General features: G+C 37.7%; 1 protein-coding gene across 2 annotated transcripts; it reads right to left on the reverse strand.

Moving 5' to 3' along the window:
* Positions 1-12,199: 12,199 nt before the first annotated feature.
* On the reverse strand, positions 12,200-16,970 carry LOC119868206 (protein FAM236A-like). Of its 2 annotated transcripts, none has more exons than XM_038586528.1 (4): positions 16,859-16,970; positions 14,768-14,811; positions 13,311-13,474; positions 12,200-12,389 (listed from the first exon to the last, which is right to left on the reverse strand). In XM_038586528.1, exons 1-4 carry the CDS (start codon positions 16,965-16,967, stop codon positions 12,380-12,382), a joined length of 327 nt encoding a protein of 108 aa, XP_038442456.1. In that variant the 5' UTR covers positions 16,968-16,970; the 3' UTR covers positions 12,200-12,379. The 2 variants fall into 2 exon arrangements, 1 of the variants encoding a protein (XP_038442456.1); XR_005385966.1 differs by lacking the exon at positions 12,200-12,389 and adding an exon at positions 16,105-16,180 and having other exon boundaries at positions 13,137-13,474; positions 16,859-16,928.
* Positions 16,971-19,823: the final 2,853 nt, after the last annotated feature.

The raw sequence follows: 19,823 nt of genomic DNA on the forward strand, positions 1-19,823 counted from the left end.
CCAAGTTGAAAAAGGGTGTTGCCTGTGTTTTCCCTTGGGATTTGGATGGAATCTTGTCTCACATTTAAATCTTTCATCCACTTTGAGTTTATCTCTGTGTATGGTGCAAGAGAGTGGTCTAGTTTCATTCTTCTGCATGTGGATGTCCAATTTTCCCAGCACCACTTATTGAAGAGACTGTCTTTATTCCAGTAGATATAGTCTCTCCTGCTTTGTTGAATATTAGTTGGCCATAAAATTGAGGGTCCACTTTTGGATTCTCTATACTGTTCCATTGATCTATGTGTCTGTTTTTGTGCCAGTACCACACTGTCTTGATGACCACAGCTTTGTAGTACAACCTGAAACCTGGCATTGTGATGCCCTCAGCTATGGTTTTCCTTTTTAATATTCCCCTGGTTATTCGGGGTCTTTTCAGATTCCACACAAATCTTAAAATGATTTGTACCAACTCTCTGAAGAAAGTCCATGGTGTTTTGATAGGGATTACATTAAATGTGTAAATTGCCCTGGATTGCATAGATATTTTCACAATATTAAATCTTCCAATCCATGAGCACGGAATATTTTTCCATCTCTTCGTGTCTGCCTCAATTTCTTTCAGAAGTGTTCTGTAGTTTTTAGGGTATAGATCCTTTACCTCTTTGGTTAGGTTTATTCCTAGGTATCTTAGGCTTTTGGGTGCAATTGTAAATGGGATTGACTCCTTAATTTCTCTTTCTTTGTTTGTTTATAGAAATGCCACTGATTTCTGGGCATTGATTTTGTATCCTTCCACACTGCCAAATTGCTGCATGAGTTCTAGCAAGCTTGGGGTGGAGTATTTTGGGTTTCCTAATACAGTATCATGTCATCTGCGAAGATGGAGAGTTTGACCTCTTCTCTGCCCATTTGAATGCCTTTTATTTCTTTTTGTTGCCTGATTGCTGAGGCTAGGACTTCTAGTACCATGTTGAATAGCAGTGGTGAGAGTGGACATCCCTGTCTTGTTCCTGATCTTAGGGGAAAGGCTCCCAGTGTTTCCCCATTGAGAATGAAATTGGCTGTGGGCTTTTCGTAGATGGCTTTTGAGGTGCTGAGTAATGTTCCCTCTATCCCTATGCTCTGAAGAGTTTTGATCAGGAATGGATGCTGTATTTTGTCAAATGCTTTCTCTGCGTCTATTGAGAGGATCATATTTGGTTCTTGTTTTTTCTCTTGCTGATACCATCTATCACGTTGATTGCTTTACAAGTGTTGAACCACCCTTGTAACCCAGGGATAAATCCCACTTGGTCATGTTGAATAATCTTCTTCATCTACTGTTGGATCTTATTGGCTAGCATCTTGTTGAGAATTTTTTATCTGTGCTCATCAGGGATATTGGTGTATAATTCTCCTTTTTGGTGGGGCCTTTGGTTTTGGAATTACGGTGATGCTGGCTTCATAGAACGAGTTTGGACGTATTCCATCCCTTTCTATCTTTTGGAACAGCTTTAGTGGAATAGGTATTGTTTCTTCTTCAAACGTTTAATAGAATTCCCCTGCGAGACCATCTGGCCCTGGACTTTTGTGTTTTGGGAGGTTTTTGATGACTGCTTCAATTTCCTCCCTGGTTTTTGGCCTGTTCAGGTTTTCTATTTCTTCCTGTTTCAGGTTTGGTACTTTGTGGTTTTCCAGAAATGCGTCCATTTCTTCTAGATTGCCTAATTTATTGGCGTATAGGTGCTCATACTATGTTTTTAATATCGTTGGTATTTCCTTGGTATTGGTGGTGATCTCTCAGTTTTCATTCGTGATTTTATTAATTAAGGCTTTTCTCTTTTGTTTTTAATAAGGCTGGCTAATGGTTTAACTATTTTATTACTTCTTTCAAAGAACCAACTCCTGGTTTTGTTGATCTGTTCTACAGTTCTTCTGGTCTCTATTTCATTGAGTTCTGCTCAAATCTTTATTAACTCTCTTCTTCTGCTGTGTGTAGGTTTTATATGCTGTTCTTTCTCCAGTCCCTTTTGGTGCAAGGTTAGCTTGTTTATTTTAGTTTTTTCCAATTTTTTGAGAGATGCTTTTATTGTGATGTTTTTCCGTCCTAAGACTGCGTTTGCTGTATCCCAAAATATTTTCAATGGTTGTATCTTCATTCTTATTAGTTTCCTTGAATCTTTTTGATTCTTCTCTCTTTTCCTGGTTGACCCTTTCATCTTTTGGCAGGATGGTCTTTAACATCCACGTGTTTGCATGTCTCCCAAATTTCTTCTTGTGACTAAATTCATGTTTCAAAGCATTATGGTCTGAAAATATGCAGGGGACAATCCCAATCTTTTGGTATCAGTTGAGACCTGATTTGTGACCCAGTATGTGGTCTATTCTGGAGAAAGTTCCATGTGCACTTGAGAAGAATGTGTATTCAGTTGCGTTTGGATCTAAAGTTCTGTAAATATCTGTGAAATCCATCTGGTCCACTGTTTCATTTAAAGCTCTTGTTTCGTTGGAGATGTTGAGCTTAGAAGATCTGTCATTTGCAGAAAGTGCTGTGGTAACATCTCCAGTATAAGTGTAGTATTATCTAAGTATGTTTTTCCTTTGGTTATGAATTGATTGATATACTTGGCAGCTCCCACATTCGGAGCATAAATATTCATGATTGTTAGGTCCTCCTGTTGGATAGATCCTTTAATTATGATATAGTGTCCCTCTTCATCTCTTACTACAGTCTTTGTGATAAACTTTAACTTATCTGGTATGAGGATGGCTACCCCTGCTTTCTTTTGAGGACCATTTGAATGGTAAATGGTTCTCCAACCTTTCATTTTCAGGCTGGAGGTGTCCTTATGTCTAAAATGAGTCTCTTGTAGACAGCAAATAGATGGGTCTTGCTTTTTAATCCAGTCTGAAATCCTGCATCTTGTGATAGGATCATTAATCCCATTCACGTTCAGAGTGATTATTGAAAGATATGAATTTAGTGTCATTATAATACCTCTTCAGTCCCTGTTTTTGTGGATTACTTCTTTGGGCTTCCTCTTATTTTACAGAAAGAGGAATATTAATATTTCTTGCTGAGCTGATTTGGCGGTCACATATTCTTTCATTTTCTGCCTATCTTGGAAGCTCTTTATCTCTCCTTCTATTCTGAATGAGAGCCTTGCTGGATAGAGTATTCTTGGCTGCATGTTCTTCTCATTTAGGACCCTGAACATATCCTGCCAGCCCTTTCTGGCTTTCAATGTCTCTGTTGTTCTCCTATATAAGTTAGGGATCTCTTGTCTTTTCTGCTTTAAGGATTTTCTCTTTATCTTTGGAATTTGCAAGTTTTACTATTAAGTGTAGAGGTATTGAACAGTTTTTATTGATTTTGGTGGGGGGATCTCTCTATCTCCTGGATCTGAATGCCTGTTTCCCTTCCCAAGTTAGGGAAGTTCTCAGCTATGATTTGTTTAAATATTCTTTCTGGTGCCCTGTCCTTCTTAGCGCCCTCTGGAACCCCAATTAAACATAGATTTTTCCTTCTGAGGCTGTCATTTATTTCTTCACCTTTCTTCATGGCCTTTGTTTTTCTCTTTTTTCCTCAGCTTCCTTCCTTGCCATCAACTTGTCTTGTATGTCACTCACTCTTTCTTCCACTTCATTAGCCCTCGTCTTTAGGACCTCCAGTTTGGATTGCATCTCATTTAGTTGACTTTTAATTTCGGCCTGATTAGATCAAATTCTGCAGTCATGAATTGTCTTGAATCCTTTATGCTTTTTTGCAGAGCCACCAGTAGCTTTATAATTGTGCTTCTGAATTGGTTTTCTGACATCAAATTGTAATCCAAATTCTGTAACTCTGTGGCATAGAGTATTGTTACTGATTCTGTCTTTTGTGGTAAGTTCTTCTTTGTAGTGTGGCTCAAAATGAGTTGTACTTGTTACAAGCCCAAACTCTTCTCTCTGTAATGTTTCAGCTGTTCTTTCTTTAAATGTCAAGTTGAATTCGTAGGTTTTCAGGATGATTTGAAACTTATCTAGCTAAGTTGGTGGGAACAGGTGTCTTGGGGATCTTACTCCTCTGGCATCTTGCCTGACCACCAATAACTGGGATTTTGTAACACAACTAGAGAAGAAAATGGTAGTGGGGAAAAGAAAATGGTGTTAAGGGTTTTACTCATTGAGCAAGTAAGTGCCTACCCTCTGCCTGGCACAGACTTTCCATCTGTCCATAGGGCCCCAAATTGAGTTGTCTGCAGGGTCAAGCAGGTCTTATAAATGAGTGGAACAGCCCAGATAGGCTCTGGTCAACTGACAGTGCATTTTCTACCTAAGGGGCCAGGTGGCACCTGGCTCTAGCCGATTGTTGCCATGCAGGAATGTAGACTCTGCATTGCCACATCTCCTGATTTTTCAAGAGAAAATGGAATTCCAGATATCTACATAAAATATCTCAATTTTAAAATGTTGGCTCTGGTTTCCTCTTTAAGACCTCTACATGAGCCAAGGAAAACATCCATTCAGGCCAACTATGACCAAGCAAATGCCAGGCTGATTCTAGTCCAATGTGTATTTTACAGTGGGGGACACTGAAGCCAACCAGGGCCAGAAGAATCAAAGAGGGGAGGTGAATTAGACCCAGAGCCTATTTTTGAAGGACCCATGAAATATGAGGAAGAATCAATATCATTTCTTGATTTTGTGCCCCCTGTATGCTGAAGACATATAGCCTCACAGCAGGTCTCTGAGCTAGGTATTATTACCCCCCACTTGCACAAGTGTTTTGGGGGAAATTTTTAGTCAAAGATGGGTGGGAGAGGACTCCCTTCTCTTTACCAGGCCCTGAATTAGCTAATAATTTACCTTCTAAAAAGTTATCTATCTATCTATCTATCTATCTATCTATCTATCTATCTCTATATATCCAAACCATTGAATGAAAGGCTCAAAGTTTGAAAAAGCAGACATCCAGTCAGAAGAGTCTCAAAAATAGTCTCTTTGTTTTGTACTCAAGGTAACAACATGTAGTAGTGGATCCGATCTTACCTCCACTTGTTTCTCAGTCCTCTGCTGATGTTCCAAACAAAGGAAGAACTGGCGACCCTGCCCCAAAGGCAGAAAGCTCAATTGGATATGCCCCATCACTATTTCCCATCGTGTTTTCTCCCTCCTTCCTTGCTTCCCTCATATTTACCCAAGATGACTGATGGTGATGACAACTTACGCTTTCAGGCCTTGAGAAGTCAGGCTTCTAATCAATCTTATCTATTGCCAGATAAACATGCAAAGCCACTTGGCACATAGGGGAAGACTGACATCCATCTCAAGCTTTCCTCCCTTCCCTGATTTGCCCCTTAAAGCAGTGACCCGAAACCCTCTTCTCCCAGATATTAGATAAACAAGCCCACATAATCACAGAGGAAGGAAGCTGTGTCACGTGGAAAAGGACTAAAGCCCTGTTGTGCAACTGCATCCTAGGTGCGCCACAGTCTCACAGCTGAATTGGTAAAAGGGAAATTCTATTTGGGGTTAAAGGATGTGGCATGAGAAGAGGGAGGAAAAGAGAAATAAAGTGATGGAGACTGAGAGAAGGAGTGAGTCTCTTTATCCTGTACCCTTTCATTTTTCTGAGTCCCGCCTGTCCTTCTATGCAGAACCTTTTAGACCTGATACTGATACTTCAGCCCCCCTGCCACTCCACTTCCCCACACCTCATAAATGTATGCACACAAGCGCACTTGTGTGGGTACACTGCTCTATGCCTTTTTAAAAAGCCTCTTCATGGTGGCAAATTATGGGCATCTTAGGACTTTGTCATAAATGAGGAAATATCCATCTATTTTGTCATGTACTCCTCCAGTTCACAGATTCAAAACATCACTTTGTAGAATAAATAGTGTGGGTTAGGCCTCGACTCTCATGTGTTCTACAACGGCATTGTTTGGATCTGAGGATATCCACCACATGAGAGTATCTGCAGAGTGGATCAATTTCAACCAGGGGTATGCCTGTAAGTGTTTAACAACGGGCTTTCTGGAGGAAGGGGTGACTTGGGGGGAAATGCCTTGTGTTGTAGCATTTGCCAATTTCAAGCTACTTATGCCAGGTCAATTAGTGCAGAGTTGGGAAGGGATGCATTTCCAGGTACAATACATGGGCAGGTACAACAAATGGGCATAACCTGAAGAACATAGGTAACAGGAAAGTGTAGGAATAATAAGAAATTGGTGAGTCGTTTTGTGTATTTTTTTTGTTGTCAGTATAATGCATGTCTTGTAATAGCTACCATATATCATTTAGTTTTATTTGCTTTAAATAAAAATCAAGAAGAAAGATGTTAAATCAACTGTCTCGGGTAACACACTGAATAAGTAGGAATGCAGAACTAAACTAAAGCTCAAGGAGGACAGCAATAATAAAGATTAGAGCAGAGATAAATATAGTAAATATAAAAGCAATAGAAAAGAACAGCAAAATGAAGTTTGTTCTCATAAACTACAAGAAAATTGGCAATCTTTTAATTAGATTTACAAACAGGTGAAGACTCAAATAACCAAAACAGTAGTGAAAGAAAAGGCATTACAATAATAGAATAGTGATAAAAATAATTATAATAGTATGAAAACTGGTATGACAACAAATTGGTTAACCTGGAAGAATTGAATACCTCCCCAGAAACACAGAATACAATACAAATAAATCATAAATATATAACAACTTATGTCAAAATTGAGTAGCTAGTTAAAATCAGAATCAGCAATCAGAAACTTCCTATCGAAGAAACCCCCCAGGGAACAAGTGGTTTTGAAGGTGAATAGTACCAAACATCTACAGAAAAATTAATGCCAAATTCCTTTAAAATTTTTTCAAAATATGGTTCTAGCATTATTCTAATACTCAAAGCAGAAAAAGATACTATGAGAGGATAAAAATACAGATCATTATCACTTTTGAACTTTGTTTCAAAAATCTTCGACAAAATAATTCCAAAGGGAATTTAACAGCACATTAAAAGGATGATAAACAATGACCAAATGGGATATTTTGGGAATGCAATTTTTGTTCAACATAATAATATTGATATAGCATACAAAATAAAGAGAAGAGGGAGCATGATTTTCTAAACTGATGAAGAGAAAATATTTGATAAAATTATACACTCTTGTTGATAATGCTGCCAGAAACCTCAGAATTCGTGTACTTCTTCGAATCTGTATTTTTCCATCCTTCGGGTAAATACCTAGTAGTGCAATTGGTCAATCATAGGGTAGTTCTAGTTGTAAGTTGTTGAGATTCCTCCATACTGTTTACCAGAATTCCTGCACCAGTGTGCATTCCCATCAACATTTAAAGAGGGTTCCCCTTTCTATATCCTCACCAAAATCTGTTTCCTGTGTTATTGATTTTAGTCATTTTGACAGATGTGAGGTGAAATCACATCATCAATTTATTTTTTAAACATTTTTTTTTTGAAAGAGAACACAAGCAGAGGGAGGGTTGGAGGGAGAGGGGGAAAGAATCTCAAGCAGACGTCTCACGGAGCCCAATGTGTGCCCGACCCCAGGACTCCAAGATCATGATTTGAGCCGAAGTCAGACTTTTATCTTACCCTACCACCCAGTGCAGAATAATATTGATATAGCATACAAATGCTATATCCCTGATGATGAGTGATATAGAGCATCTTTTCATGTAACTGTTGGCCATTTACATGTTTATATGTTTTCTTTGGAAAAATGTCTATTCATGTTTTCTGCCCATTTCTTTCTTTTTTAAATTTTTTATTTATTTATGATAGTCACACACAGAGATAGAGAGAGAGAGAGAGAGAGAGGCAGAGACACAGGCAGAGGGAGAAGCAGGCTCCATGCACTGGGAGCCCGATGTGGGATTCGATCCCGGGTCTCCAGGATCGCGCCCTGGGCCAAAGGCAGGCGCCAAACCGCTGCGCCACCCAGGGATCCCTGTTTTCTGCCCATTTCTTAACTGGATTATTTGTTTCTTTGGCGTTGAGTTTTATAATTTCTTCATAGATTTTGGATACTAACCCTTTATCAGACATGCCATTTTCAAATATATTCTCCCATTCTGTAGCCAAACTATGGAAAGAGCCCCAGTGTCCATCAGCTGATATTTCATATATATATGCCATCAAAAAGAATGAAATCTTGCCATTTGCAATGATGTGGATGGAACTAGAGGGTATTATGCTAAGTGAAGTAAGTCAGTCAGAGAAAGAAAAATACTAAATGATTTGACTCATATGTGAATTTAAGAAACAAAATAGAGGACTATATAGGAAAGGGATAAAAAAGAGAGGAACAAGCCATAAGAGACTCTTAATGATAGAGAAAAAAGTGAAGTAGATGGAGGGAGGTGGGCGAGGGAAGGGGTAATGGGTAATGGGTTATGGGTAGTAATGAAGTTACAAATTAGTGGTGAGCAGTGGGTGTTACATGTAAGTGATAAATCACTAAATTCTACACTTGAAACCAATATTACACTATATATTAAGTAATTAGAATTATAAATAAAAATTTGGAAGAAAAATATTCAACATTCTTTTATGATGAAAAACTCAATATCTATGACTAGAAAGAAAATACTTCAATGTGATAAAAAGCTATATAAGAAAAGCTCATGATTAACAGCATACACAATGGTAAAGATTTTTCTAAAAGATAAAGAATAAGACGAGGATGATATTTCACCATTTATATTCAACACAGTTTTGGAAGACCTAGTCAGAATAATTAGGCAAGAAAAAGAAATAAAGAGCATGTATTTGGAAAGGTAGATATAACATTAACTCTGTCACACATAATATGAACATATATGTAGGAAAACCTAGAGTCTACAAAAAATCCTTTAGTACTAATAAACAAAATCACCGAATTTGTAGACTATAAAAACACACAATATTAGTTTCACTACTGCACATTAATAATCTGGAAGGAAAATTAAAAACCACTTCCAGTAGAAAGATGAAAATTGTACCATCAAAAACATAAACTATCTTTGGAGGGTGAGACTAGAAATATAAAGCTTTAGTGTGCATTCAAAGTTAAGTTGCTATCATCTTAAAATTGACTGTTATGCATATTTTATATAATCTTCATGGTAACCACAAAGCATAATCATATAGTAGATACACAAAAGGTAAAAAGAAGAGAATCAAAGCATACCACTACAGATAAAATCAAGTAAAAAAAAGAGACTAAGAGAAGTACAAAAGAACAAAGGAATTACAAAACAGAACGAAAACAATGAACAAATTATGAATAGTAAGTCCATACTTGTCAATAACTACTTTGAATATCACTGGACAATATTCTCTACTCTAAAACCAGAGTGGCTGAATGAATTTTAAAAAGGCATGATCCAACTATATGTTTCTAACAAGGGACTCACTTCAGCTTTAAGGACATACACACACCAAAAGGAAGGACTAATATTCTATGCAAATGGAAAACAATAAGAAGCAGGGATAACTTTATTTATATAATACAAAATAGATTGTAAGCCAAAGACAAAACAAGAGACAATAAAGGTCACTTATAATGATAAATGGGTCAATCTAACAAGAAGTCATACATGTAAATATTTGTGCACATAAAAATGAACACAAATATATAATGCAAATATTAACAGCACTGATGAGAGAAATAGAAGAGCATACAATTATTGGGGGAATGCTAATACCTTACTTTTAACAGTGGATAGATCTGACAGAAAATCAATTACAGAACATGCACTTAAACTATACATTACACCAAATTGACTTAACAGACATTTATGGAACATTCTAAATAACAGCAGCGGAACGAACATTCTTATCAAACACATATGGAACATTCCTAAGATACATCATATATTAGATCAAAAGGATATCTTAAGAAATTTTAAAAGATTAAAATTGTATCAATCATCTATTTGGGATACAATGATAAAAACTAGAAAACAATTACAGGATAGAAACTGGAAAATTCACAAATATGTGGAAAATAAGCCACATGCTTATGAATGGTCAATAGGTCAAAGCAGAAATCAAAAGGGAAATAAAAAATATCTTGAGACAAATGAAAGTGTAAATACAGCATACCAAAACTGAGGGGATTCAGCAAGTTCTAAGAGGGAACCTTTTAGCAATAGATATATATACTAGGAAAATAAGAAGGATCCCCCCAAATCAACCTACATTAAACATCAAGAAACTATGAAAGAAGAACAAAGCTCACAACTTATAGAATTAAAGAAATATCAAATATGAGTGGATACAAATGAAATAGACACTAAAAGACAATAGAAAAGTTCAATAAACATAGGGCTAATATTTTAAAAAGACTAAATAATTGAAAAGCATTTAGCTAGACTCACCAAGAAAAGAGAGGGTTCCAAGAAATAAAATACTGAATGAAAAACGAGACATGTTACAAATGTTAGCACACAAATAAAAAGAATCACAAGACCACCACGAACTATTATAAACCAACAAATTGTATAATCTAGACAAAATGCTTAAAATCTCAAAGCATACAACCTATCAAGATAGAGTCATGAAGTAATAGAAAATCTGAATAGGCCAATTTCTAGTAAAGAGAATGAGTCAGTAGTCAAAAACCTACCAACAAACACAGGTTCAGGGCCAGGTGGCTTCACTGATAAATTATACCATGCATTTCAAGAAGAAATAATACTAATTCTTCCCTAACACTCCTAAAAAATTGAAGAGGAGGGAGCACTTCAAAACTCATTTTATGATTCAAGCATGATCCTAACACCAAAACCAGACAAGGACACGCAAGTAAAGGAAATTATAGGCCAATATCTTTGATGAATATAGATGCAAAATACATCAACAAAATATTAGAAAACCAAACTCAGTAATACACTAGAAATGATATACCACAAACAAGAGGGATTGATACTAGGAATACACGGATGGTTCAGCATCTACAAGTCAATCAATATGATACAATGTTAGGAAAATGAAGTATAGGGACGCCTGGGTGGCTGAGTGGTTGAGCGGCTGCCTTTGACTCAGGGCGTGATCCCGGGCCCGGGACCAAGTCCCCCATCGGGCTCCCTGTGAGGAGCCTACTTCTCCCTCTGTCTATCTCTCTGCTTCTCTCTGTGTCTCTCAGGGATAAATAAATAAAATCTTAATAAAAAAAGAGAAAAGAAAATGAAGTATAAAAAATCACATGACCATCCCAATAGATGCAGGAAAAGCACTTGACATAATGCAACATCCATTCATGGCAACAACTCTCAACGAAGTGACTATAGAGGGAATACGTCTCAACATAATGAAGGCCATATATAACAAGAACACAGCTAACATCACGCTCAATGGTGAAAAGCTAAAAGCAATTTTCTAAGACCATAAAAAGACAAGGATGTTCGCTCTCACCCCCCTTTTATTCATTATCATAATAGGAGTCTTAACCAAAGCAGTTAGCCAAGAAAAAATAAGCAGAAGGCATCCAAACTGGGAAGGGAAGAAGTAGAACTGTTTATTTGCAAATGATGTGATATTCCATATGAGAACTCTAGAGACTCCACCAAAAAAAAATTTAAAAAATGAATTTTAAAAAAGCTGCAGGATACAGAATCAAAGTAAAGTAATCTTTTGCACCTCTACACACTAATAACAAATGATCAGAAAGAGAAATTAAGGAAACAATCCAAAATATGATTGCATCAAAAATACCAAGGAACAAATTGATCCAGAGTTAAAAAGCCAACACACAGAAAACCATAAGATGTCGATGGAAAAAATTGAAGAAGTCATGGATTAGAAGATTTAATACTGTTAAAATGTCCATGCTGCCCAAAGGAACCTACAGATTCATCCAGTCTGTATCAAAATCCCAATGGCTTTTTATAGAAATAGAAAAAGCAATCCTAAAATTTATGTAGAATCACAAAATGTCCTGAATAGCCAAAGCAATCTAGAGAAAGTAAAACAAAGTTGGAAGCATTATACGTCTCGGTTGGAAGCATTATACTTCCTGATTTGAAACTATATCACTACTAAATAAACTGTATAACTACTACGGTAGTCAAAACAGTATGGCATTGGCATAAAAACAGGCATATATATATATATATATATATATATATATATATATATATATATATGCGATTGTGGTGGCATATGGTTTTGGCTTTTTTATCTTGTGGAGTTGAGAGACATAGGCTTTGATAAAAGTTTTTTTAAGTTGTGATGTTCACTTAGACTTCTAATTAAGTGTTGTTAAATGCCTTTTAATAATTTTATGTAGCAAGTAATAATACATTTTCACTCTAGAATATTTTGAAAATTACTCAAATGAATTCTCTGGAGTCTTCCTCCAAGTTTGTCAAGTTAAGGTCAGTTATGCTTCAAAACTTTTCTTCTTTCCTTGAGAATGTTATGTTCTGTTACCTTTCAAGAGAAGCTGAGGAAGAAAAAAAATCCCAAATAAGAAAGAACAACCTGATGTTGGGGGTGATATGTTGTTGGTGGGATTCTGTCTGACAGTGGAGTGGTGATGGTCATGAGTTCATTACAATAATAAAGTTTAAGGTAAACTTTCTCTAGAATCCTGAAGCAACTTCTCTCCTAACGCTGCTCCTTTTGAATCATTGCTCATCTCCCTTATATATGAGGTGTCGGCATATAGAGATAGATAGATAGATAGATAGATAGATAGATAGATAGATAGATAGATAGATGATAGCGCTGAAGATTGATAGCTGAGTAGACAGGTATTATTTCTTCTTAACCCTTCATGGAATAGTCCCACTCAGTATGAGAACTGACGTCTGTGTGTGTGTGTGTATGGGGGGGGGGGGGAATCCTGAAAAACTAAATCACTGCCTACTGGTCACAGTTTTCTATTCCATGAATGAGTCAGGAACAAGCAGTAGTGCCCCTAGATGGTGGAGGTATAGCCTCAGAGGGCTAAGTAAAGTGGTATCTCCCTATAGTGAATTCCCCACTCCCACCAACCCTGACAACCTCCATCCCTGAGGGTGCTGCCTATTTTAAACAGATGCTACAAATATGATGAAGGGAAAAATAAGCAAGCATGCCAGCATTATTATAAAACAACCAAGAGAATAATGGTAAAAATTAGGTGAATGTGGTAGTAGAGGAATATTTATATTTAAGGGTCTGTGTTTGTAACATACATGGTCTCAAATCATGGAATTTGTGTTTGTATTATATCCTTTCCTATGAAGGAAAGAAGAAGGTCAGCTGGTCCTGGGAGAACCTTAAAGTTAGAAAACCTAGGGATTCTCCTGGTTTATCAGAAAGGGGAGACAGTTTGGAAGGGAGAAATCAAGAGAGCTAGAGATTGGGACATTGCTGTCACCCAAAGCATTTTGTAAAACAATCCAAAGTTCTCCTGAATGGGGTCTTCCAAGATTCACGGGGAGCAGCAGGTTGGCTTGGCAAGCCACTGTCTTCAGATTGGTTCTGCATAATATCAATCAACACAACAAAGGCCACATGTTCCTCATCTGGATTGTTGACAGCCTGTAGAAAGATAGGAAATATCCTCACTCTAGTAGTCCCTACCAGCCATGTCATTTCTCTCTTCAACTCAGACCTGGGAAAGACACCCAGGGTTCTTCCTTAAGTGATGTCATACTGTGTATACAAGGCTGAGTCTAGAATTGAAGTCTATCCGCTCTTTCCCTTCACCATTAGATTCTTGAGCTATGAGATCCCTTTTGCACATCCCCCACCCCCTGTTTGAGAGTGGTTTGTTTTTATTTGGAAATTATTCTTAGAAAACACAATCTGGACAATAGATGCATCAATTGAGTCTAAATCTCCTAAATAATATAATTGTTGCACTTGATAGTTTCACTTTACTTCTCCTAGATTAATAGGAAAAGTCCTCATGCCATTCTACTGGCATAGATCCTATTCTGAAAAATAAGCAGAAATGTCTATTTCTTTGTCTTTACTAAAATAGAAAATCTTTTTTTGTGACAACTGTGGGATCTGCCCCAACAAATTGGATACTTCTATAATAAAATAAATCATTGTTAGTGTTCATCCAGGCAACCCACAACTCTTCAAATGATCTAAGATGCCACTGCCCAATGCAGAAAGCCTTTCTTGTATTTGCTCGTTCGCTTGTTAAAAAATGTTTATTGAGTGCTTACCATGTGGCAGTCTATCATTGTGAGAGCCAAAAGTCTGTTTTCCATTGTTGAGTAAATTTAAATGTCTGAGGTAATTGAGAGGATTGAAGAATTCCCCTATGCCTACTGAATTTACTTTATCAATTGCCTATCATTTCCATTTTTCCACATAGATATATTTTTGTCCCCTTCATTTGTAATGTGTTGCATACAACAGACTTCCTCTGTCTAAATGCTTCTCTACTCTTCAATTTTGTCTGGTTCAGCTGACTCATTTGAGGTGTTTCCTGGGCCATAACTGCACTGGCACTGCTGATCTTGGCCTATCCAGCTATCCTTTCTCTCTGTTCCATTCCTTTGTTTCCACACAGTGACTCTCCACAATTTTGAAACATATTTAGCCAGATTCCAAGGTTTATCTTGTATTTAAACAGTGGCATGCCATTTTCCCCTAATAAGACAAATTAAAGTAGAAAATGAAGAACTAATTTGTTCAAGTCTTTCTCTTACCCGTTGCGTATAAGTACACAACTATAAAACTCAGGTCACACAATATAAAATTTAAATATTTCCACAAAATAAAAAGCTAAAACATTATATCCTAAGTTAAAAGCTAAAGAGGTCAGCTTAATCATTGTGCTTCTCTGTCCCCTTCTTTTAACTTGTAGTTAGATACCTTGGAGGCCCATGAATTGCGTGGATGTCCTCTCCCTCTAGCTCCTGAAACATAAGACACTGATTAAGAACATTTTTTTTAAATTCCATGTACTTTGCTTGTTGCTCAATTTTACCACCTATGCTATATTTGAGCTCCAGGAAATCAAGAAAACGAGGACACACAACGTATGATAATGAGTCTTTTTGACAGAACATTGCTGCCAAAGTCAAGAGATAAGAGTTCCCAGGGTGTGGCCAACCACATAAAGCACCTTGGATAAAACAACATCACATAATCTAGCCCTTGCAACTAACTGCAAAAATAACTGTGTTGCCACACTTACACTGCCATATACAAACATCCATTCATATTGACACAAGTCCTGTTAGTAGAAGATACAAGAAACAGTAGCAAAATCACACAAATATTAGTGAAATGATAATAAGACTTTCAATCACTGAGGAGAGTAGACATTATTTAGGTGAATAGTTTTGTAACAACTGTTTAACTATTTGAGGAAGATCAAGGTGACTTTCCAAAGCCATGAGATGAACCTGAATGTCCATCATGATTAAAATATTGTTTAATAACGGAAATCTCAGTTTTTAGAGGTGCACAGTAGAAACAAGAGACGAAACTGAACCAATATCTTAACAATGTTGGTTTGGGCATATGTTTGTGAGGGAAATACAGCATTTGTATCGTACAATTTAAATCTTTTTATGTTTTCCTAATAAAAGGGAAAGATAGAATTGTCACATCTTTCATAGGTGAAGTAACGGTGACTTTTAAAACTTTAAGCATATTTTTCCATATTTTCTAGTATCGTAAAAAATTACCACCTCTTGCATTTTGAAAAGGAGAATCTTTGTTAAATCATAGATATACAGAAAAAAGTGTAAGCAATTAAACAAAAATCACTTGAATTACATTGTTCAATAGTATCATTATTAACCGTCTCTATTGCCTTATTGCCCCTCTGTATTGAGTGTGCGTGTGATAAAATTTTATACATTGAGATATTAATGCGTATGTAACATAAAAGGCATTTTTGAGGTTTTTGTAAGTATAATTCACTTACTTGCCCTCTTCCCATCAAATTAAGTCTCGTTTGTGATAACTGTCATATATTGTGGGTGTCAGAAAAGAAGCAAATGCCTTAGAAATCATGAGAGAATAAATAACATGTCAACATAACCAGAGTTTTCAATTACCATCCAGTGTCCTTCTTCTCAAGTGATACCTATTAGAAGCTGGGTAACAGTGAGAACCCTGAATGTGGGGGCAGAAACTCCCCTGGGGCTCCCTATCTAATATCTGGGGTCTAGGGCCCTGGTAAGGCAATGATTTGTTACCAGTGTCTTCATCAATTATAGTCATGATAATTAGCAGGTACAGCCAGCTAACTTTTTCCTGAGTTCTTGCATGGGTCTGAGAAAAATTAGAAAAGAAGGTCAGAATTTATTAAACCAGTACTCTTGTAATGTGGACCTATTGTTTCCCCAGAGGTGTATCCATGACACTGTACAACACTTGGCCCCCTCACAAGGTTTAGGTTTAGGGATTATAGGGGCCATTGCAGAAGTGTAGACTGTTGATTATGCTGGTTGTAGTGCTGTGAGTCAGATTTCTCAAGGCCTGAAAACACGTCTGGATCACCTTCAGCTTAATTTAGTTTGAGTGACATACAACCAGAACAGGCTGTGGCTGACCTCAAGGCTTTCTAGATCAGACATGGTTCATAGGCTGATAAGATTGCATCGGCAAAACGTATATTCCTGCCTGGAGCTCTAGTATACCTGTGAGTTCTCACAGACGAAAGTACTGTGTAGCCTGGGCTGTGTAGCCAGGCTACACAGTAGGCATTCAGGGTTCTAAATTTCACCTAATTCTTTTGGGTCATGTTTCACCCCTGGCTTTCTCTATGCCTGGAACACCCAAGCCCACAACTTCCCCCAAATAAATCTCTCCAGAAGGTAAACCTCCCATGTTCTTCTGGGAGGAATAAAGGAAAACAGTTTTCTGGTTGAGTGGGTCATAGAACAGATCTGGGGGTCTAATACCTCCTTAATAAAGTTTGAAACAATTCTGTGGTTTTTTTATACTTACCACCCACTCCTCTCCTTAAAGATACCTGGTGCCTCCACTTCCTTAGCATTTCTGAGGTACTCTGACTCCAATCTGCTTGCACCTTATTGGCCATAGAACACTGCATCATAATGGGCCTGCTAGGGAGACACAGAAGTAACTATCAGGAAAGATGGGTCCCTGTGCCAGTATCATTAGAGCTTTGGTTTAGTTTTTTTCCCTCTTCCTTGACCTCTTCTGTAAAATAGAATAAAACCTAACCCTGTCACACACCTAGAAATGTTGTAAGATATAAGGAGGTTCCAACTATGAAAGCACTTTATGTTTACAGAGGGGAACAAAAGTTGAATGTTGTCACCATCAGCAATAAGTGACACACAAAGAGATTTAGGCATATCAATTGAACACAGTGTTTATTCTTCATATTTTAAATAATCCACTGGTGGGTTGAGACAGGTGTCTGTACCACAGGATTCCTATATGATATCACTACCCTTTTTGTTCTTACCTTCTGCACCAGTTTACTGGCAGCGTTTTCCCCCATGGAGTGGGGTTGACATCCTATGGAGTGACATCCCACGTAGTACACCTACCTTTTCCAGATGTCTCTTTATTTTAACCTAGCATACACATGTATCCATAATAATTGTTTTTAAAGTTATTTAAATTCCAGTTAGTTAACATATAGTGTAATATTAGTTTCTGGTGTACAATATATTAATTCAACACTCCCACACATCACCCTGTGCTCATCACAGCAAATGCACTCCTTAATCCCCATCACCTATTTAATTCATGCCCTACCCACTTCCCCTCTGACAACCAGCACTTTGTTCTCTATAGTTAAGATTCTTTCTTGGGATCCCTGGGTGGCGCAGCGGTTTGGCGCCTGCCTTTGGCCCAGGGTGCGATCCTGGAGACCCTGGATCAAATCCCACGTCGGGCTCCCGGTGCATGGGGCCTGCTTCTCCCTCTGCCTGTGTCTCTGCCTCTCTCTCTCTCTCTCTGTGTGACTATCATAAATAAATAAAAATTAAAAAAAAAGATTCTTGTTGTTTTTCCTCCTTTTTATTTTTAAAAAATTTTTTAAAGGATTTTATTTATTTATTCATGAGAGACACAGAGAGAAAGAGAGGCAGAGACACAGGCAGAAGGAGAAGCAGGCTCCATGCAGGGAGCCTGATGTGGGACTTGATCCCGGAACTCCAGGATCATACCCTGAGCTTGGCAGACACTCAACTGCTGAGCCACCCAGGGATCCCCTGTTTTTCCTCTTTTTATCTCTTTGTTCATTTGTTTTGTTTCTTAAACTCCATATATGAGTGAAATCATATGGTATTTGTCTTTGACTGACTCATTTCACTTAGCGTAAGAATTTCTAGCTCCATCTAAAGTCATTGCAAATGACAAGACTTTAATCCTTTTAATGGCTGAGTAATATTCCACTGTGTGTGTGTGTGTGTGTGTGTGTGTGTGTGTGTGTATACACACTATATCCTTTTCCCCCTTGGTTCTAGGGTTAAAGTTAAGATTAAGGCCAGAGTTATGGTTTTGCTTATGGTTATGCTATGCTTATGTTTATGGCTATGGTTATGGTTAGGGCCAGGGCAAGATTATTTGCCTTATATCCTGCAGTTCAGAGATCTCTCCAGAAGCTTACGGTGAGGATTAGCATTAGGGGTTAGGCATTAGGAATCACGGGTTAGGGTTAAGGTTAGGGTTAGGGTCAGGATATGTGCCTGGCATCCTGCTGTTCAGAGACTTCTCCAGAGAATAAAACTCCAGACTTCTGCTGGGGTAAGAATAGACATGGCATTCATGGACTGAGCTGAGGCAAGAAGGCGATTTATGGCTCTAAATACTCTTTAAATAGATATTCAATTACTCCTGCTGTTTTATCTCTACCTTCACACCATTTTTCAGAAATATTCCAATTCTTAAATGTTTGGGATCTTCTCCAGAATAAATAGGCTGTTTCTCACCTTCTCTCATGATAGGATCAGGAACCCACTTTCTCAGATCTAGAGTTGAGGTTAGAGTTAGGCTTAGGGTTAAGGTGAGGATGAGGATATGTGCCTGGTATTCTGCAGTTCAGAGACCTCTCCAGAGGGTTAGGGTTAGGTTTAGGCATTAGGGGTTAGTGGTTAGAGGTTAGGGGTTAGGGTTAGGGGTTAGGGTTAGGGTTACGGTATGTGCCTGGCATTCAGCACTTCAGGCTCCTCTCTAGGGTATAAAACCCCAGACTTCTGTTGGGGTGAGAATAGACATGGCAGCTATATACTGACCTGAGGCAAGGAGGGGTTTCAAGGCTCTTAATACTCTTTAAGTAGATACTCAATTGTCCCTTCTATTTTTGTCTCTACCTTCACAACCATTTTCAGAAATATTACCTACTCTTAAATGTTTGTATATTCTCCAAAATAACCAGGCTGCTTCTCTGCTTTTCATTATTTTTTGATTGTTTAATGTTTTTACTTAAATTCCAGTTAGTTAACATATAGTGTAATATTAGTTTCAGGTGTACAACATAGTGATCCAACACTTCTATACAATACCCAGTGCTCATCACAGCAAGTGCCTTCCTTAATCCCCATCACCTTTTCAATCCATCTCCCTACCCACCTCATACACAGCAACCACCAGTTTGTTCTCAAGAGTGTTTCCATTCTTGAGAAGATACTAAATCTTTAAGAATTGGTAATATTTCTGAAAATGGCTGTGAAGGTAGAGATAAAAACAGAAGGAACAATTGAATGTGAATTTAAAAAACATTTTGAGGCCCAAATTCTCTTCTTAGCTCAGTAGATAGCTGCCATGTCTGCTCTCACTCTAACAGATGTATAGGGTATTATTCCCTGGAGAGATCTCTGAAGTACCATGATACCAGGCACACACCATAACCCTAACCCTAAACCTAACACTAAGCATAGCTGTAACCCATAGCTCCTGATGTCTACTCATAACTCTTACCCTAATGCTACCCTAA

The sequence above is a fragment of the Canis lupus genome, chromosome X (genome assembly GCF_011100685.1).
Source record: "Canis lupus familiaris isolate Mischka breed German Shepherd chromosome X, alternate assembly UU_Cfam_GSD_1.0, whole genome shotgun sequence".
NCBI lineage: Eukaryota > Metazoa > Chordata > Mammalia > Carnivora > Canidae > Canis > Canis lupus.

Bases quoted from the DNA above. Each gene is read 5' to 3' on its own strand.
- LOC119868206 (XM_038586528.1), bottom strand. From the start codon at position 16,967: ATGATGCAGTGTTCTATGGCCAATAAGGTGCAAGCAGATTGGAGTCAG. The intron at 14,812-16,858 runs GTAAGTATAAAA...CTTATGTTTCAG, and splicing joins TTTAAGGAGAGGAGTGGGTG to GAGCTAGAGGGAGAGGACAT. The intron at 13,475-14,767 runs GTATCTAACTAC...ATCTTTCTACAG, and splicing joins GCAATTCATGGGCCTCCAAG to GCTGTCAACAATCCAGATGA.